The 18,104-nt window shown below is 36.2% G+C and overlaps 1 protein-coding gene across 8 annotated transcripts in view; it reads right to left on the bottom strand.

The window, feature by feature from the left end:
• Window positions 1–271: 271 nt before the first annotated feature.
• The window catches only part of RGS7 (regulator of G protein signaling 7), a 516,676-nt gene continuing 498,843 nt past the window's right edge, over window positions 272–18,104 (bottom strand). For all 8 annotated transcript variants that reach the window (XM_023247637.2, XM_023247632.2, XM_023247635.2 and 5 more), the window contains one exon: window positions 272–956. Coding sequence is in view for 2 of the 8 variants with exons in the window: in XM_023247635.2 (XP_023103403.1) it covers window positions 906–956 (51 nt within the window). In the remaining 6 variants the exon portion in view is untranslated. The remainder of the gene's footprint in view (window positions 957–18,104) is intronic.

Here is an 18,104-nt window from a genome sequence, read left to right as displayed (position 1 = left end):
TAATGAGGCTGAAAGGGCTGGTGAATTGCTCTGAAAACGTGAAAGGCCAGTTTGTGTTGCTCCTGCATGAGAGGAAAAGAATCCACCCAGTCCTGGCCTAGCCCCCAGATGAAACACTTGCAGTCAGCTCCTGACTCCTGTACGATCCAAGCTTGCCTTAAAGCCCTAAAATAAACTTGCAGGGTGATAGCTTAAATTGCAAGTCTACATTTATGGATGTTTTTCAGCATTTTCTTTATCAGCGTGTGGAAGTCAAAACTACAAAAACAAGGAGATTCTGCATCTTTTAATGAAAGATAAAACAACAATATAAACATACACAAATTTACAGAGAAGGGATCAACTTTAATACATTTGGAGTAAAAGGTGTTTCTTATTTAAATATGGTATAAAAATAAATGCAAGAAACATTAACTGAGAATGTATAGACAACAAAGACAAAGCTTGTTTCTGACTGTGAACACATTGGTGAAATGAAACTTTCTGTGCTAACTTATTGTTTAATAAACGTGAAGCCATATGTATACTTATTGATATATGCTTTTTTCTTTTACAATTCTTCCAGTTTTTGACTGAGTGAATTTTCAGTGAACTGTGTGTCTAGCAGAAGCTTTAAGAGAAAGAAAAAAAAAAAAGGTTTACTCCACTTGAACTTGTTAAAAAGGAAATGACATAGATCCAGCTTAGTACAAGGAGAAAGTAAGCAGACAACATTTTGCAGTGGAGGCATTGAGACGGTAGAGTCCCTTGGAATGGCAATGCCTGAATGTACACAAAGAGAGAACAATTCAGGTCCTTTGCTCATGCAACATCTTGGCCTAATGTCCTCTGCTCCAGGTAACAACAAAGAGCTACAAAGTATATGCAATGACTCCAGTCTGCTTCCATGCTACAAGATGATCCTTTTAGTAGGACTGAACGAGGCTTGTTAACCTCTTTGACGTGAGAGATTTCCCCTGAGAAAAAAATATAAAACAAGGGGGACAAAAAAGAGTATGATCACTGAAAACCCGATTAGGAGTAGCATTTATTTACTGCAGTTGATTTTAGTGCAAGGGTCAAAATGGAACCCTTTAGATACACCTTAGTTCAACTTCCTTCCTCCCTCCACCAACACATCAAACAAAATGACCCACCCCTCTTCTACCCTCCCACCCCTCTACCCACTTCCTCCCCACTGCAAACAGACTGATGGGTTCACAGCACAGATTAGCAAATAATAAAACATGTTCATAAACGTTTCATCAAGGCTTAGCAATGATGCAACACCTAGATTTGCAACTGGTTCTAAACATGTTACAACAAACCTTAGTAAACTGCTCTGAAAGATAGCAATGTGAATGCATTCTTGTTGAATTGCTGGAATTAGTGGCATGTTTATAAATATCTAGATATGCAGAGTGTATGACTTAATTAAATAAAATTCATTTTTTTGAAGGTGGTAGAAACTCACATTGAGTCTGTCCCCCATCCTACGTGATAATGGAGAAAAAAGTGCCAATTATACATCTACAGATAAAAGTCTATTTGCTTCTGACTTCAAACCATAGACATCTTCTTATCCTTTTCCACCCAATTTCCTCCAACCCCAACCTCAGAAAAATCCCATATATTCTGATTCCACATATGTGTTAATGCTTAGAATACATATTCATTTTTTTTTGAAATCTTGAAAACCAACACTGTCCCTGTTAATACTAGTACTCTAGAGAGATAAAAAAAAATTAAATTTCTGATCAAAGTAACAGATTGTCAATTGATAGTTTCTGTTTCATATTTCATTTTATATATACTACTAATGAAAATAAGATGGTCCACTTACTGAATGAAATTTATATTTCTCAGAGGATAAAATAATAATGGAAAGACAAAAGATTTTTTGAGAAATATAATATTTTAGTAATAAATTACTCATAATAATAGTCTTGATTTACTGCTACTATGGATCAGATTTTGATAAAAAGTGGTCTGCTGTTGGGAGACAAATCATCACTCATGGCCATATTTCGGAGAAAAAAAGCAATATGTTTAAGATATGATCCATGATTTCAAAATCAAGCTTTCTTTACACGCTTCACAGTAACTGACAAGGGTCTTGAGGATGACATGAACAGCAGCAATGAAAACCAAGCACCGCTTCCTTTTAATCGGGGAAAAGGGATCAAAACTTAGCTTTCAGCAACTAATAGTAGAAGATAATTTCCCACTGGCTAGGCTTTAGTCACTTTATTGGAGGAAAAAAATAAAAGAAAAAGTTTGTTAACAAGACACCTTACTTTATATTATATATTGGCCTTATAAACAAAATGTTTGCTCTTTTTGTCTCCACTTCTGTGTCTGTTTTCTTATCCATAAAATGGGGATAATCACAGTACCTACTTAAAAGCTTTCTTCTGAAGAATAATGAAGCTAAATTGCCTAAAACTAGTCTTGGAATATTCTATGTACTAAGTTCATGTTGGCTATTACCTCACTGTATTATTGCTATCATTGTTTTTATTGTTATAGGTTTTCTAATTAGGACACTGAGACCAAAGTCACTATTCTGACTCTAAGAAGGGCACAGCGTTGCTAATGAATTGGAATCTAAAGTTTTACTGCTTTTCCAAACCCGAGCAAATTGATCAAATAATTTTGGAATCTAAAAGCTACCCTTCTATACTTGAAGACCACACTATTTCCTACATTTACTACTATATCAATTCTTGTGCTGTTACTATAAGTGTGTACATGAGTTTATATATATATATATATATATATATATATTTATTCTGAGGCTGAACAATATATTTTTATTTATTTTATTTTATTTTTTGAACAATATATTTTTAAAAAGTGCTTACTATCTCTAGTGTCATTTGTGGGATGAAGAAAATGTCATATTTATTGAGGCATAAGACTGAATGCTTGCATGGCAGTAGAGGAGGGGAAAGATGCTAATGTAAAATTGTTACTTTTAAAACTACTGATTAGTGTGATTTGTTAAAAGCTACTGGGAAGAAGAATGAAATAGTAACACAGAAAGAAATTCATTTGGAACTCATATAATCATTTTTTATTTGGACTATGAAAACTACTGTTATTTTTGAAAAAATCTAATAAATATTAACATGGCTCTCTTTCTCCGGAGTTTTGAAACATCCTTGAAGCTATTAGTACTTGGGATGGTATGGGCTTCACTAAAAAGGGAGTGAGGTACGACATTAGCTTGAAAGGCTATTGTCCTAGGAGATAATTAAAAAACACTCATTCATGGAGCCCCATAGAAAAGTACAGGCCTACAGTCAATCTGGAAGTTTGTGATAACAGCAAAACAGATGAACAGAAATGGGAAACAATCACATGATGAAACACTTTGTTTGATATGAACTTAATGTAATAAGGATATTCATTTTGTGCACTGAGACAACTAAAAGGCAAATTTGGGTACAACATTTAAAAAAAAAATTAAATTCCCCAGTCTGGGGTCAAAGTAAACAACATGGGTATGCAATGAGTCATGTGGATTTGAAGATCTGATTTGAATCTGTTGGTAAACCCTGTTCAAATCCTGCCTTGTTCACACACTGGAAAAAAAGAAAAAGATAGGCACTATTCTAGTGCAGAAGGAAATATAGTTAATCATTCTATTGGAAAACCTTAAATTAAAAATAACACTGATCCTTTCTTGTAGGTAAGAAAGGATGTATTTATGCATCTGCTGTTTTGTAAAAATCCCTTCCAGTGCAGTTCCTTGGAGGCTGTATGGAATCAGCCCTTGCCAATTATCTTTTCATAATTTTTTCAAGTTGAAGAATCTGAGAAATTTTTATAACTAAGTTCTAAAACCCTAATACTGGGAACTGAGGGCTAAAAAACCCTAAACAATGGCAATTTTTACCAAATTGCTTACAATTGAATTCTGTATGAATAACATTTATTTTTAACCAAATGACTACATATGTGTTGTGTCACTTATCCCTTTCTGATAAGATTCTAAAGACTAAGGATTACATTGGAAACAGCAATCCATAGGAAAGACAAAGACAGAAACTCAGAACAAAACAAAACAAAAATTCAAAATCCTATGAGATTTTGTAATATTTAGTTAGTGGGGGAAAAAAAAGAAGCACATAATCAGTTTCAGGACAAACTACACCTCAGATTGCTGGCATCTAGGTGAATACTGTATCTACCTAGTCTACAAACAATATAGTTGTCACAAAAATTCATATAAACAAGGAGAGTTTTCTGGCGTCTCACAGTAAAACCTCACCTCCATCAAATCAATTCCTCCGTATCTTAAATGCTGCGTAGAGATTTTGTTATAGTTAGGAAAATATGCCCCACACCCCAAAACAAAACAAGCAACCTATGTGTTTGTTCTTAGCTCTTCTAAAGTAACTGACAATATTTAAGAATTTTATGTGATTTTAAAAATCTTTCTTGGTCTCAAAGTAGTAACACAAAGTTGACAATAAGGAACTGTGAATCAGTAGACATGAATACGAAAGCCAGGCTCTTGATTCTACTCCGAGAGCCTGAGACACTATGGAGATGGAGGTAACTCCCCATACTCCTTTCCTACAGACACTAATCCATAAAGGGAGTTCAGAGAAGCTACATATGCTTGGGTGACTAAGCCACTTGTTTTCTTACTGTTGTAAAAACACACAGCAGTCTTTCTCAGTCGATAGGACACTCAACAGACCAAGGAGAAATGAAGGGATAGATGTTTAGAAGATAGCCATGAAAGAGCTTATAGAGAAAAGTAGGGGATTATTAGCATCTTTTGGATTAAAAAAAAAATAGTTAACCTCTTAACTCACGCATTCCCTTACCATTCCAACTTGTATGTTTCCTGTCATTGCATCCTACTGTCTCCTAAGTGTTGCTCTAGACCCTGGAGTACATTCTAGAATGTCTTGTAGGCTCCAGAGGTCATATTGAGGGATTGAGAACAAGAAAATGCAAGTCTTGCCATTGAGTGCCTGTTGGTGTATGTGACCCAGTTGTCCCACAGAGGCCAGCCCCACCCCTATGTGATAAGGAGCTGACTGCTTGGTGATGATGTGATACTGCTGGGCCAGAGACGGGGTGTGCAATTAGAGACACTGAACTCAAGGATGCTGTTTGGTTTTTTACTCTCATGTTGAAAAATGCCCTTGTTTCACTTACAAGTACAAATGTCTTTGCCTGAATTCCCAAATACTTCATAACATGGCTACCCTGGCCTTTCAAACTGCCTATCATCACTCCATAATATGATTCATTTTATCTCTATCAGCTTGGGCCACTATCCATGCATTTACCTGTTCAGATCCTATCCACTCTTCAAAGACAACCTTATCAATGTCTTTGCTAGAGTCTTCTAACTGGCCCCCTAAACTGCTCTGCTGATTCCCTCTCTTGGCTTTCTTGCCCATAGAATCAGAGCTAGTGTATTCACAAGCCGTTTTGTATAATTCATTAAGTCGATTGGTTTGGTGAAAAAAATCAATAGCTGTTAAACAACATTAACATTATAGAAGTCCTCAAATACATACTTGATTCTTTGCATGAGTTGAGATCCTTGGCTGAAGTCATATTTTAAGACTAAACTTCCTGAAACCAGGGAAATGAGACTCAAATGTCTTGGGCTAAGTAAATTTTGACTTGGCGGAGGAGGGGCACAGTAGAGTGAAAAATGGGAAACACTCTAGTCATACCCTAAATATTGACTAATTAAATGACAGAATCGGGGTCTTTTTAATTCTTATTTTGCCCTGGGTGCTCCTATCAAGGAAATTAATTGGAAAGGTGTTAAGAAGGAATTGGAGCTAGACTATGTGTTTAGAAAGCTCTTCCCTGCTTAAAATGAAACCAATTCTCCTGGGTAAACTTGCAGGTGAGTTTACTGAACATGTGAATAATTTTAGCAAAACAATGGGGAGTGTCAGTTCCTAGAAAGTTAAAAATTTAACTTTAAAAAAGTTAAAGATGTAATCAAATTGTTGAGAGGAAGGAAGAAAAGAAGGAAGGAAGGAAAAGAAGGATTCGGTAGCTAGTTTGGGGGATGGTGTATGTGATGTTGAGCACTGGAAAAAATTCTATCATTAGACTAAAAAGAGAGGGTTTGTGAACACATTTACATTTAAGTGTAGATTACTAGCTTCCTGTGCATATTGAGAAAGAACAAGTAACACCAAATACTTTCATTTTCTTAGTTTAAAATATTTTCCTAAAATAAAAGTGGTATATATCCATTAGAAAAATGAGGGAAACATAGAAAAATATAAATAAGAAATAAACATTACTTAAGTACAGTTATTTACATACTAATATATCCTTCTATGTTGTATAAATTTTTTTAATTTTATGTTTTTACAAAAAAACTGAAATTTACAAGCCATTTTGTGCATAGCATTGGCTTATTATGAGTAACATACATATTATTCATGTTACATATTTTTTTTTGTAAAATAATTTCAAATTCATTGCATTAGTGAAAAAGGAAATCAATTTAGACAGATGCTACCAACATTAAGAAAAAAAATTAATATCAGCATGTATCAAAGTGCATCACACATCATAAGGGGATGTACTGTTTCTGAAATAGTATTTTAGTTCTACACACATATAAACACACACAAGCAGATTATACAGTAATACAATATATACACACACAAACACATATTATTATGTCAAATGTGGGTGACAATACAAAAAAAGATGAAAGCCACTGTTCTGAAATATAATTTTCAGTAGTTGTATAATATTCCATTAGGTAGATATACCTTAATGTATGTAAGAAATTCACAATTGTTGTACATTAAGGGTGTGTTTTTGTTTGACAGTTATATGGTACAATGAATATTCTTGTATATGTGTGAACATCTGGGTTTTCTCAGAATTAAATTATTAGAAGTTGAATTACTGATTGAAAGTGAAAGAATTTTGAAACTTTTGACATATTCTGTAAAGTTCTGTTCAAAAAAAGTGTTTAGCAATTTGTATTCCTATTAACTGTGTATGAAAACACTGATTTACTTACTCCCTTTCTAACACTAGATATTATCATTTTAGAATTAAAAAATTTTTTTTTATGTTTATTTATTTTTGAGAGAGAGAGACAGAGCATGATCAGGGGAGGGGTGAAGAGAGGGAAACACAGAGTCCAAAGCAGGCTCCAGGCTCTGAGTTGTCAGCACAGAGCCTGACGTGGGGCTTCAACTAAGGACCATGAGATCATCACCTGAGCAGAAGTTGGTCCCTTAACTGACTGAGCCACCCAGGTACCCCACTAGATATTATCATTTAAAAAAATAACCTATTTGGAGGAAAAGGTTATTTTGTTGTTTTTAAAATTTTACTTGACTATTAATGAAGATAGATTTTCTTTCTGTTTTGTCATATTTATTATTTGTATTCTTTTAAAACTGTTCAAGTCCTTTGTTCCTTTTTTGAATGGTATATTGCTGTTGTAAATATTTGTTTGCAAAGAACTCCTGTGTAAACTCTGCTAGGTCTTTGTCATGTACATGTTCACTTACTCATTTTTAAAAAGGGTTTAGCAGGGCACCCAGGTGACTCAGTCAGTTGAGTGTCTAACTTCAGTTCAGGTCATGATCTCATGATTCATAGTTCAAGCCCTGCATTGGGCTCTGTGCTGACAGCCTGGATCCTGCTTCAGATTCTGTGACTCTTTCTCTCTCAGCCCCTCCCCCGCTTGTGCATGTGCTCTCTCTCTCTCTCACTGTCTCTCAAAAATAAATAAACATTGTATGGAAACCAATTTGACAATAAATTTCATATATTTAAAAATAAATAAATAAATAAACATTAAAAAATAATAATAAATAAAAAGGGTTTAGCAGACTTGAGGATAGGAGGTTGGTTGCTTTAACAAAGGTTTGTGGAGTAAGTCATGTAGCAGTCTTTTGTGGTATCTCTGTGGCCAAGATACAGAAAGGTCAATGAAGTTTGTAATTAAACAAAACACTATCTTCAAGGTGTGCTAATTATTGGAGTAGTGGAACTCTGTCTTCCTCTCTGTTCTCTATGGTCTTTTAAACAGTTATTTTCACCATTAAACTGATGTAGTTCTGATAAAATATATGCATACGCAAACTTGGTAATCTTGGTTAAAAGGCTGGGTAACTAAGAGATACTTTAAAAACTTATATAAAGCTATAACGTACAAGATAAAGTTTAATGAAAAGAAGGATACAAAGCCAAATTTAGATTAAAATAAACCACTCACCAAAAACCTAGCAAGATTGAGGAGACGTACTCTGAACTGATGAGAAATTTTTTTTTAAGTTTAAGCCCCAAATGACTCTACATTTTGACATGGTTGTGGTGATTGGGAACCAGGGGGAGGGGAGGGAAGCTGGTGCAGTTTTCAGGCCGGTTTGTAAGTTACGTGACATGTTTTTCTTCTTTCTTTTTCTTTTCTGTTTTTATTTTAAAGTTTACTTATTTTGAGAGTCAGAGCATGCATGCACATGTGTGCATGGGGGAGGGGCACAGGGAGAGAGAGAGAGAGAGAGAGAGAGAGAGAGAGAGAGAGAGGAGAGACTCCCAATCAGGTTCTGTGCTGTCAGCATGGAGTCCAGTGTGGGGCTTGATCTCACCAACCGTGAGACCATGACCTAAGCTGAAAGCAAGAGTCAGATGTTTAACTGACTAAGCCACTCAGGTGACCCTCTATTTTTTTTTCCTATTGGGAAGACAATATCCCCAATCTGTGCTGGTTAGGTTATGTCTCTAGTACTGTATTCAGTTACCATTTTGGAGGACTGCTGACTGGAGCAAATGTTTGAGGTAAGCAAACAAGATGATGAAAGAACATGAGACTATTACATGAGAAAACATTAGAAATAACATTTTTATGATGCAAGTCTTACTCAGATTTAATTTAATAGCAATTTAAGGCGTCTTTACTATATTGAGTCCCATTAAGTATCCAGCTTAGTTTTCATAGAAACATCTTTTCATACTCAAATTTCAGAAGCTGATATATTTAGTTATGTAATTAGTATCAATTCAGATACGATAAAATGAACATGGCAACAAACATAATTGACTGTTAACCACATAATTCAACTGGTAGTTGCCGAACTCTGTGGGCCCAACTGGAGGGTTGCCTCTTAGCTGTGACATTTGGTGTGCCCTTGGCATCTACCAGTTGGGAGACAGCGTCCATTAGTCTAGAGCAGTGGTTTTCAGAGCGTGGTCTCAAAGCCAATAGGAGCAGTATCACTTAAGACTTAATTAAAGATGAAAATTCTTGGATCTCAGCAGAAAACTGCTAATCAGACCTTATGAGAGGCGAGATTTAGCAATCTGTCTCATCAGGTGTTTCTGCTGCAGCCAAATATGAGAACCATGGATCTCTGGTAAGAAGAGGTCAGGTAGGAATGCTTCTACCTAGATAACAGTTCTTAAACGTTATTGTTCTGACATGTTTGTAACAAAATGTAAATGGGGGGCGGAGGGGCAAAAGGAGAGAGAGAAGACCTCTGACTCAGTTTATCTTGTATGAGGTAATGAAATCTGCATTTTCCAAGCCCCAGTGATTTTGAGATTATGGGATATGGGTAGTTGAACTGCACAGAAAAACAGTAAATTTGAGATTTTAGCTAAAGAAAATAAAAAGAACATTTGAAAGGAGTTTATGTAATCACGCCTTCAAGAAATTTGACAGCTGTCAAGATCTAGATAAATGTTTATTTTATTCTGTCCAGTTCCAGAGACAGAACTAGGGATATTACATGGAAGCTACAGAAAAGTAGATTATGCTGAAAATAAGAAATGAATTTCTAATATGGGGCATGGACTTCCTGTGCCATCCAAGAGTACCACATCTCTGGAACTTACGAGCCAGGGAATGCTAGAAGCCCACTTGTGACTGCACCCACAGAAGAGATTGATGCAATGTGCTGGACACTGAACCTGGGGAAATTGAAGCCTCTAAATTCCTTTTCAATTTGGAGGCTTAAAAAATTCATCTTTCTCAGTATCTCCTCAAAGTACCTTGAGGACTTAACTTTTATAATTAGAAAAGATAAGACTACCCAATATCTTTTACTAGTTTTATTAGAAATATGTTCCTCTTAGATATTAATAAGCATGTTTCAAGTGAATACCCTTGATAACAGGTGTTTGTTATCCCCTTTTGTGAGTCAGCCATGTCTACTGGGTAATTTTTCTGTTCCTGATGAAATAGAAGGGAAAAAAATCTTTAACATCAAAGCAAGTAAATCAAAATGACTTCAGGGGCGCCTGGGTGGCGCAGTCGGTTACGCGTCCGACTTCAGCCAGGTCACGATCTCGCGGTCTGTGAGTTCGAGCCCCGCGTCGGGCTCTGGGCTGATGGCTCAGAGCCTGGAGCCTGTTTCCGATTCTGTGTCTCCCTCTCTCTCTGCCCCTCCCCTGTTCATGCTCTGTCTCTCTCTGTCCCAAAAATAAATAAACATTGAAAAAAAAATTAAAAAAAAAACAACAAAGAAAAAAAACCAGCCATCAAAATGTGACGCATAATGCAGGAGATATGGGATTTTGCCCAGTCTGGGCTTGCTGGAGGGTATCTGGAGGTGCCTAAGAAAATGTAACAGGGTGATTGTAGGATTGAACATAACATATCTAGGTCAATAAACATGTATGCAATTTATATAAAGATGTCTATTTTTTCATTTTAAATTGCCTATTTTAGTTGTATTGCCTTGAAGTCCTAGCAAAAGTTATAGAAAAGTAAAAATCTTTTTTTTTTTTTTGACCAGCATGGCTGGTCATCAGTATAAAAATAGTGCTGATGAGCACATAGCAATGGTACATGTGGCTTTAGAATGGGTAAGAAAAAATGAGAAATAGATGGCTTGGTGATGATATAGGGTTGCCTAGTAAGACCTCATATCTAGAAATAATTAACATATTAATCTACTTTTAGCGGAAATTAAATTTAGACATCAAAACAAAACCAATCTTTATCAAGTTAAGCTCCATTTTTATTTTCCTAGCTACATAAAACAAATTTCTGAAAAGAATATGTAAACATGCTGCCTTTAGACCATTGATGAACTTGTATTTAACTCTATGTAATTCTCTTAAATTCTATTTAACTCAATGAGGTAATTGAGACTGATACAGAGATTCAGTTGATTATCTGCAACTACTTTGCCAAACATTGTAAGGCTGAGTACATAAGCACACTGGAACATTCCATATTCTCTTGCTTTACCCAGCTAAATTCTGTGACTTGATGTAAGATTCAGATATAGTTGAGTAATTTTCAATTTTACATATCTTCAAATAAAATCAAAGTGATAATGTAAAATTACTTCTTATGTAACTTTTACAATTCCTAGTGATAGTTTGAAGTTTATTTTTCTATCAACTCTTCCAACAAACTTGGTTCAAAAATGTTTTAGCCTATATGTAAACTTACTGGTGTTAAAAGTTCTACACTCCCACCTATACTTTTTCTATTTTACTGGCCAAGTTCTTGTTATCTTCAGGTGTGGATTAATATAGTAGCTGCTAATCCTGCAAACATGTCCCCCTGTCTCTAGGTTCTCCTAACTTGCCCTCCACCCACATCTTCAGCAGAGATGAAGATGGCTTAGTGTGTGGATCCAGAATACAAGGTGTCTCCTTGATGACCTTCTTTTGTACTATGCTTCTCTAACTGGAGACTTCATGGCAGTCCCTGCCTGGGACACAGCTGCGTTTATCAAGTGCTCAGACACTTTTTCCAGTTCTACTTTTGTTCTCTCTCCTTCAGGGCCAGCTCCCCCAACTATCCAGTAGGCAGGTCTCTTACTTAGGCCTTACTTAACTCTTCTCCCTGCCTACTCTGTGCTGCTTTAAGCATGATTTATATGAAGTAAGCTAGTGGGAAGCTAGTAGGAATTTCGTTCTGTTCATTGAACAGTTAACTTTCCTGAGAAGAATGAACCAACTTAGGTGCACATTAGTGGCATCCCAAAAGTAGTTACTTCTGTTAATATCTGTTGTTATAAACTGTAAGCTTCCTAACAGTAGTAGCTATTTCTTATTATCTATGTACTCTAAGATAGGGAGCAAAATGCCTGACCCACAGTAGGTGGTCAATTACTGTTTTTGTTGCTGTTGCTGTTGGATAAAAGAATCCAATAGTGCTTGGATACATGCGTACTATTGGGTTATAAACTTGTTATGTAGAGCCCCCAGGGTGGTTTCCAATTAAACAGGAAACTGGGACCTTGTAACTACTGGTGTTAACCCAAGGCTTCCCGTATATTAGAACAGTACTTTGGGAAATGCTATTAAACTTCTGCCTCTGGGATATGTACTAGGAATGGGGAAGTTTCCCGCTGGGAACTGTCTACTCAGCAGCCTCAAACCATTCCTTAGGGGGCACCTGGGTAGCTTAGTCTGTTAACCATCCAACTTCAGCTTAGGTCACGATCTCATGGTTTGTGAGTTCAAGCCCTTCATTGGGCTCTGTGCTGACAGCTCAGAGCCTGGAGCCTGCTTCAGGTTCTGTGTCTCCCTCTTTCTATGCCCCTCCCATGCTTATGCTCTCTCTCCCTCTCAAAGATAAACATTAAAAATACATATTAAAAAAACATTCCTTAGGAACCCCCAGGGTTGCATTAGATGTTCCCTGACCAAAACCACCATACAACCCACAGCTTATAAAACTTGAGTGGCAATTTAAGAACTAATGATGTTACTAGGGGAACATAAAGATATGCTGTCCAAATGAAATCGGCTACATTTCACACCAATCAATTTACCACATGCTGCAGGGAACCCGAAATTGCTTTCTTAGGCAAGTTATCACCACAGTTTCAGTAAAACAAGATAGATAGCCATATATGCCAACAACAAAATGATAAATGAGATAGTTTCAGGTCCAGAAGAGCAGAAAGAGGAGAAAATGTTCCATCCTTTAGCAGATAGATTTTAGGTATTTACTGGTAATATCTATGGTGGGAAACCCCAACAACCAGTTTATAAATTATATTTACCTAAGGTGCTCTTGGAATTTTCTAACATAGAGATCTCTATGAATATACCTGTAATCTCAAGCAAAGAATCTCAACCAGAAAAGAATACGCACAAAGTTCTCCTTCAGATTAGTATGCATTAGTATGCATTCACAGGTGTACAGATACAAGGTAAATAAAAACCTTCCCTAATCTATGGTATATTCGTGGTGGAGGTTTATCTGAAGCAGAATCTGCTTCATTATGAGGGATGCTTATGTAAATCAAGGGTCTCACTAAGTCCTTGAAGCCTTTGCTCTAATGCACCTTCATCAGTAAAAACACAATCTGGAGAAGGACCATTCTGAATCCTCTAAGGTTTGTCTTTACTACATTGTGGTAGAAATTGGTATCAAGGGAAGTGAGAGCAAAGACAGGCTACAGGATAGTCAAAACTTAACGTATACCGAGTGAATGAATAATCCAGAACTAGTAAAACAGTATATAAAAACAATGATAAAAATGTAGTGTATGAGTGGATCTTAGATTACCAGGTCATTTTTCTCTATTGGAATTGCTCATAGTGAACAAATCTGAACAAGTGACAAGTTTATACAGGATCCTTTCTAACCAAGCTTATCGACACTTAAGGTACCTGTAAGCCCAAAGGAAAATCTAGAGCACTCGACCAGAAGTGCCAGGGCTTAATCCTAAATGGAACCAATGTCCAGTCCAATGGGCAGTTGGGAGGTCCACATGAATAGGTTTCACACTGCATTGCCCTACTCCTGGCATTGCCCCACAGCTAGTCTGGGGCTGTGTTTCCCAAGCCCGGAATCTGTATTATTCATAGGATTATACTGAATTGACTGAATGGTCTCAATGTATAATCTTGGCGGTTATTAGGGTGTGTGGAGAAGATTTTATGCTGGATTTCACATTTGATGAAAAACCAAGTTAAAAATCATTTAACCATGACTAGAAGCAATCCATAGAGCCTTTGACAGTGTCTTAAAAAAAAAAAAAAACAGTGAAAGACTTCCAGAATGTGACTACAATTCTTCATAGATTGAGGACCAAATGGTAACCAACTTTTTATTAATGTGTAACACAGTAGTTTTGAAATTAAGAATACAAAGTATGATTCCTGCCTTCTTCAACCAGTTATTTTTTCATCTGGTGTGTGCTCTCGTGTTAGGGAAAATATAAAGATAAGAGAGGAGGAAAAATAAATAAGTAAACATCTTTTATAACTTTGCATTCCATTTAACCAAGCAATTAAAATTTTTATGACCATAAGAAAAAAACCCCAATAGTTTACTTGACAGATATTTATCATACTTTGATCTACAATATGAAGAAAGAAGGAAGGAACAATGTAGATATCCATCAATAGAAGATAGGAAAATAAATTTCAAGTATATCTATTCAGAGGAAATTTGTGTAGACAATAAGTAAAATTATGTAGAAGAATATGAAAAGACCTGGAAGATATTTGTGATGCATTTTAAGCAAATAAAGCATGTTTCAAAAGCATATTTAATGTATAACCCCATTTATTTATTTATTTATATAAAGAATACTTATATTCATTTTTATATGTTTGTGCAAAGTGCTAACTAAAGCTACTCCTGGCTAGAGAGATTATAGATAAAGAAGCAGGGGTTCAGCAGTTTCTAAAAATTCATATGGCATGAAAGCATGGATTAGGTTTCAAATGTAAATATTAACATGTCAAGCTTTCAGGTCTGGGCTCTTTTTACCTCATTTTGTTGCTTATATTAAATTTACATGAGGCGTGTTACCCAGCATCTCCATAATGAGCTCAGGTAAAAAATTTAATTAGATGTAAACAAAAAGAACATTCTAAAAGAACTAAGTATTCTATCTTTCTCACTTATTAACACTCGAAGGAAATTACAGGATTTTATTTACATTTGTTCTTATCAGTATGCATACCAATCAATTATAGTGTTACCTAAAGATTTGATCCCAAAAGATTAACTGATTTCAGAGTCAACTCAATGCTTTTGTTAAAATTCTCTCACAGAGTTTTCACAACTTCTGGTAATTTATGACCATCTCCAGAGCATGCCTTCCAAGCCTCATGCTTCCAAGCCTAGCATAAGTACTGGGGTCACAGGGTTGGGACAGCCAAGATGGTCATGATATCCTTTCTGTCAATTCTTTTTTTTTTTTTATTTTTCTTAATTTTTATTTATTAGCTTTGAGAGAGAGAGAGAGAGATAAAGAGAGAGAGAGAGAGAGAGAGAGAGAGGAGCAGAGAGAGAGGGAGAGAGACACAGAATCTGAAGCATGCTCCAGGCTCTGAGCTGTCAGCACAGAGCCTGATGCGGGGCTCGAACTCACAAACCAGGAGATCATGACCTGAGCTGAAGTTGGACACTTAACCAACTAAGCCACTCAGGCTCCCCTTCTGCCAATTCTTTTAAAGGCTCTGCAGATACTGGGCTTCATTGAGATAGAGTAAATTTTCTCTCCAAAAGAGGTTAGATTAGGCAAGTTCCTGGGAGCTCAACATGAACATTCTCTATTTCTCATTTCTCCTTTTATAGCCCAGAGCCAGGCTGATTTAATTTCCCCTTCACACAAACTAAGGAGAGGAGGTAAGCAGTACAGTCAGAACTTGATATATGAGTTTTGGTTGAAGGTGTGGACGATCAATCCTCTTACCCAGTTTCCCACCCCTCCCCCCTTATTTCCTATCCATTCTCCTTGTGATTTGTGTGGCAGACAGATGCCATGAGACTTTAGTGGTTGGAGAAATGGTGTCAGATTTGGTGATGGTGATGGAGCAAGAAAACAGCTGTTAGAATTAGCACAGCACACGAACTTTGTCAAAGGGAATGACGCCTATGTAGTAAGAATGACATTTAAAGACATGAGAGAACATAGCAAACCTTGAAAGACCTTACCCTTAAGGTCTTATCTGATGGCAAGGAAAACAAAGTAATAAAAAAGTAAATCACAGGAAATGAGATGCCTTGAGACAACAAGGGCAAGGTGAAGGTATTACACAAATTTAATTCTTAACCCTCCCGTGCTGGGCAAAATGAAAAGAAAATAAGTAATCTATAGAGGAGTGAATTTAAAGTCAGAAAACTTTGCTTCCAGTCTTGGCTTTAATTCTCAACAACTGATTGATACTGGTGAAGTGATCTATCCTCGCTATTCCTTAATTTGCTCATCTATGAAAGGGTGGTGACACCTGCCCGGCCACCTCCTCAGATTGTCATATATGTCAACAACAGTGACAACAAAACAAGCAAGAAAGAATGAGTGTGTCTGGAACATTGTAAAATGCTGTGCAACTGTTAACTGTTTATTCTGTAAGGTGCTGGCAAGAGTTTATTAGTCTCAGCAGCCAACAGAAGTTTTAATGGTATTGGGAAGAACTGTCGAGCAAAACATTTTTGATTCTTGTGTGAAACAAAACAGTGATGCCATTTTTATAAGCCATATGAGTAACTGTGCTAGAACACGTAAATAAACTTCTACAAACAGATACTAATTGGAAATGGACTCAGACTCTAGAGGAGTGGCAGGTTGATCTTCTATCAGTTGGAAGTATATGAAGGAGCAAAGTGATCAATGGAGAAAGAAAGAATTTGGGAACAAAATAAATGTGGGGTCAGTGCCAGGTCCTAATAACTATGTGATTCTGGGCAAATTTTGTACCTCCTCCGACCCTTCAGTTTTCTCACTTATCAAATGGGTAACATAATGAGTATAATAATACCTAACTTGCAGGGTTAGATTATATTAAATTATATAATATAAAGTGCCTAGTGCAGAGATTGGTACATGGCAAGAAGAGGAGTCATTGCTGTCTCACTTTGCCCAGGCCCTTTCATAGTCTACATACTTGTTTACCTATATTTTCCCTCTTCTGTTTCTTCCTTGAATACTGTCTATCCTGTAGCCTCCCTGTATTGGCCAGACTAATCTGCACATAGGACTCCTTTATAATATTTATTTAAACTCCATATTGCCTTCATTATGTCTACCTGATTAATAATAAAATCATTTTTCATCCTGTGTTAGAATTATTGTATTGATCCTGTAAAGATATCCTATTAAATTTATTATGTAGGTGCATTGGATTCCTAACACACCTGCTGACCCTAAAAGTAATCACAAACATGGAGGAACACAGAACCAAGGGGAAAAAAAAGAAATGAGGATAGAAAGAGTTAAAGGGAACTTCAAATAGAAACTAATCATCCTAAGATTTAATATTGTATAGTATATTAATTTTAATTTTTGTATATAAATAATTGCCAGGATAGAAACTTTCTTCTCATGAGTAATAAAATAGATACAATTGTTTGTAATCTACTGAGGAAATCAGAGAGCCTTTCTAATTTCCTGATTCCGTTTCTTTAGAGTACTACTGAAACAAAATAGCCAATGAAAAATATTACTTTTTGTTTTCCTGGGTGGAAAAAATAACCCCAAACAATTGTGTCTGAAGATTATCTGTAATTTATTAGTGTGTTGTGTGTATTTATGTGTGAATGTGACTCAACCTCGTTTTCTTCAATAATTCCAGCCTTTTCTCCCCTTCTCCTTAAAAGGATGGATGTCCTTCTTGTCCTAGTGAAATCCACTTAAATGTAATTTCTTCTGGGAATTCTCGCATTACCTGTGGGTGCTCCCTCCCCACCCCAACACCAAGCAGAAAAGTTTATCTTTCTCCTGTGCATCACAACATCTTGTTTATACCATTAGATTCCGTAGCAATTAAGGTATCTACCTTATACACCCTCCTGAGACACAGCACAATGTCTGGAATATAACTGTCATTTCTTGTATGAATTTTGACTGAAGGCGTAGATGATTAGGCTTGCCTTCCCCTTATTTCCTATTGATCTTTTCTTAAGTTTGCAGTGTGTGACAACGTGGGACTATTTTAAAAGTTGGAGAAGTAGGTCAGAATTGGGGATGGTGTTGGAGGAAAGACAACTATTTTGCTTCCCTTTTCCATCTTCCATATGTTGTGTTATTGCTTTTAATCATATCAAAGAAAATTCCATTCCAATCTTTAGAACAATATTATTTCAGCATCATGTTAGGAAAGGATGAATTTGGAAGAATTATTAAATATTGCACAGAGCACCGTGCAACAGCCTACAGCTACTTTCTCCAGCA

Source organism: Felis catus, chromosome F1 (assembly GCF_018350175.1).
Source record: "Felis catus isolate Fca126 chromosome F1, F.catus_Fca126_mat1.0, whole genome shotgun sequence".
NCBI classification, from domain to species: domain Eukaryota; kingdom Metazoa; phylum Chordata; class Mammalia; order Carnivora; family Felidae; genus Felis; species Felis catus.
Note: the sequence above shows the minus strand (reverse complement) of the source record. Positions and strands in the feature narration are given on the sequence as shown.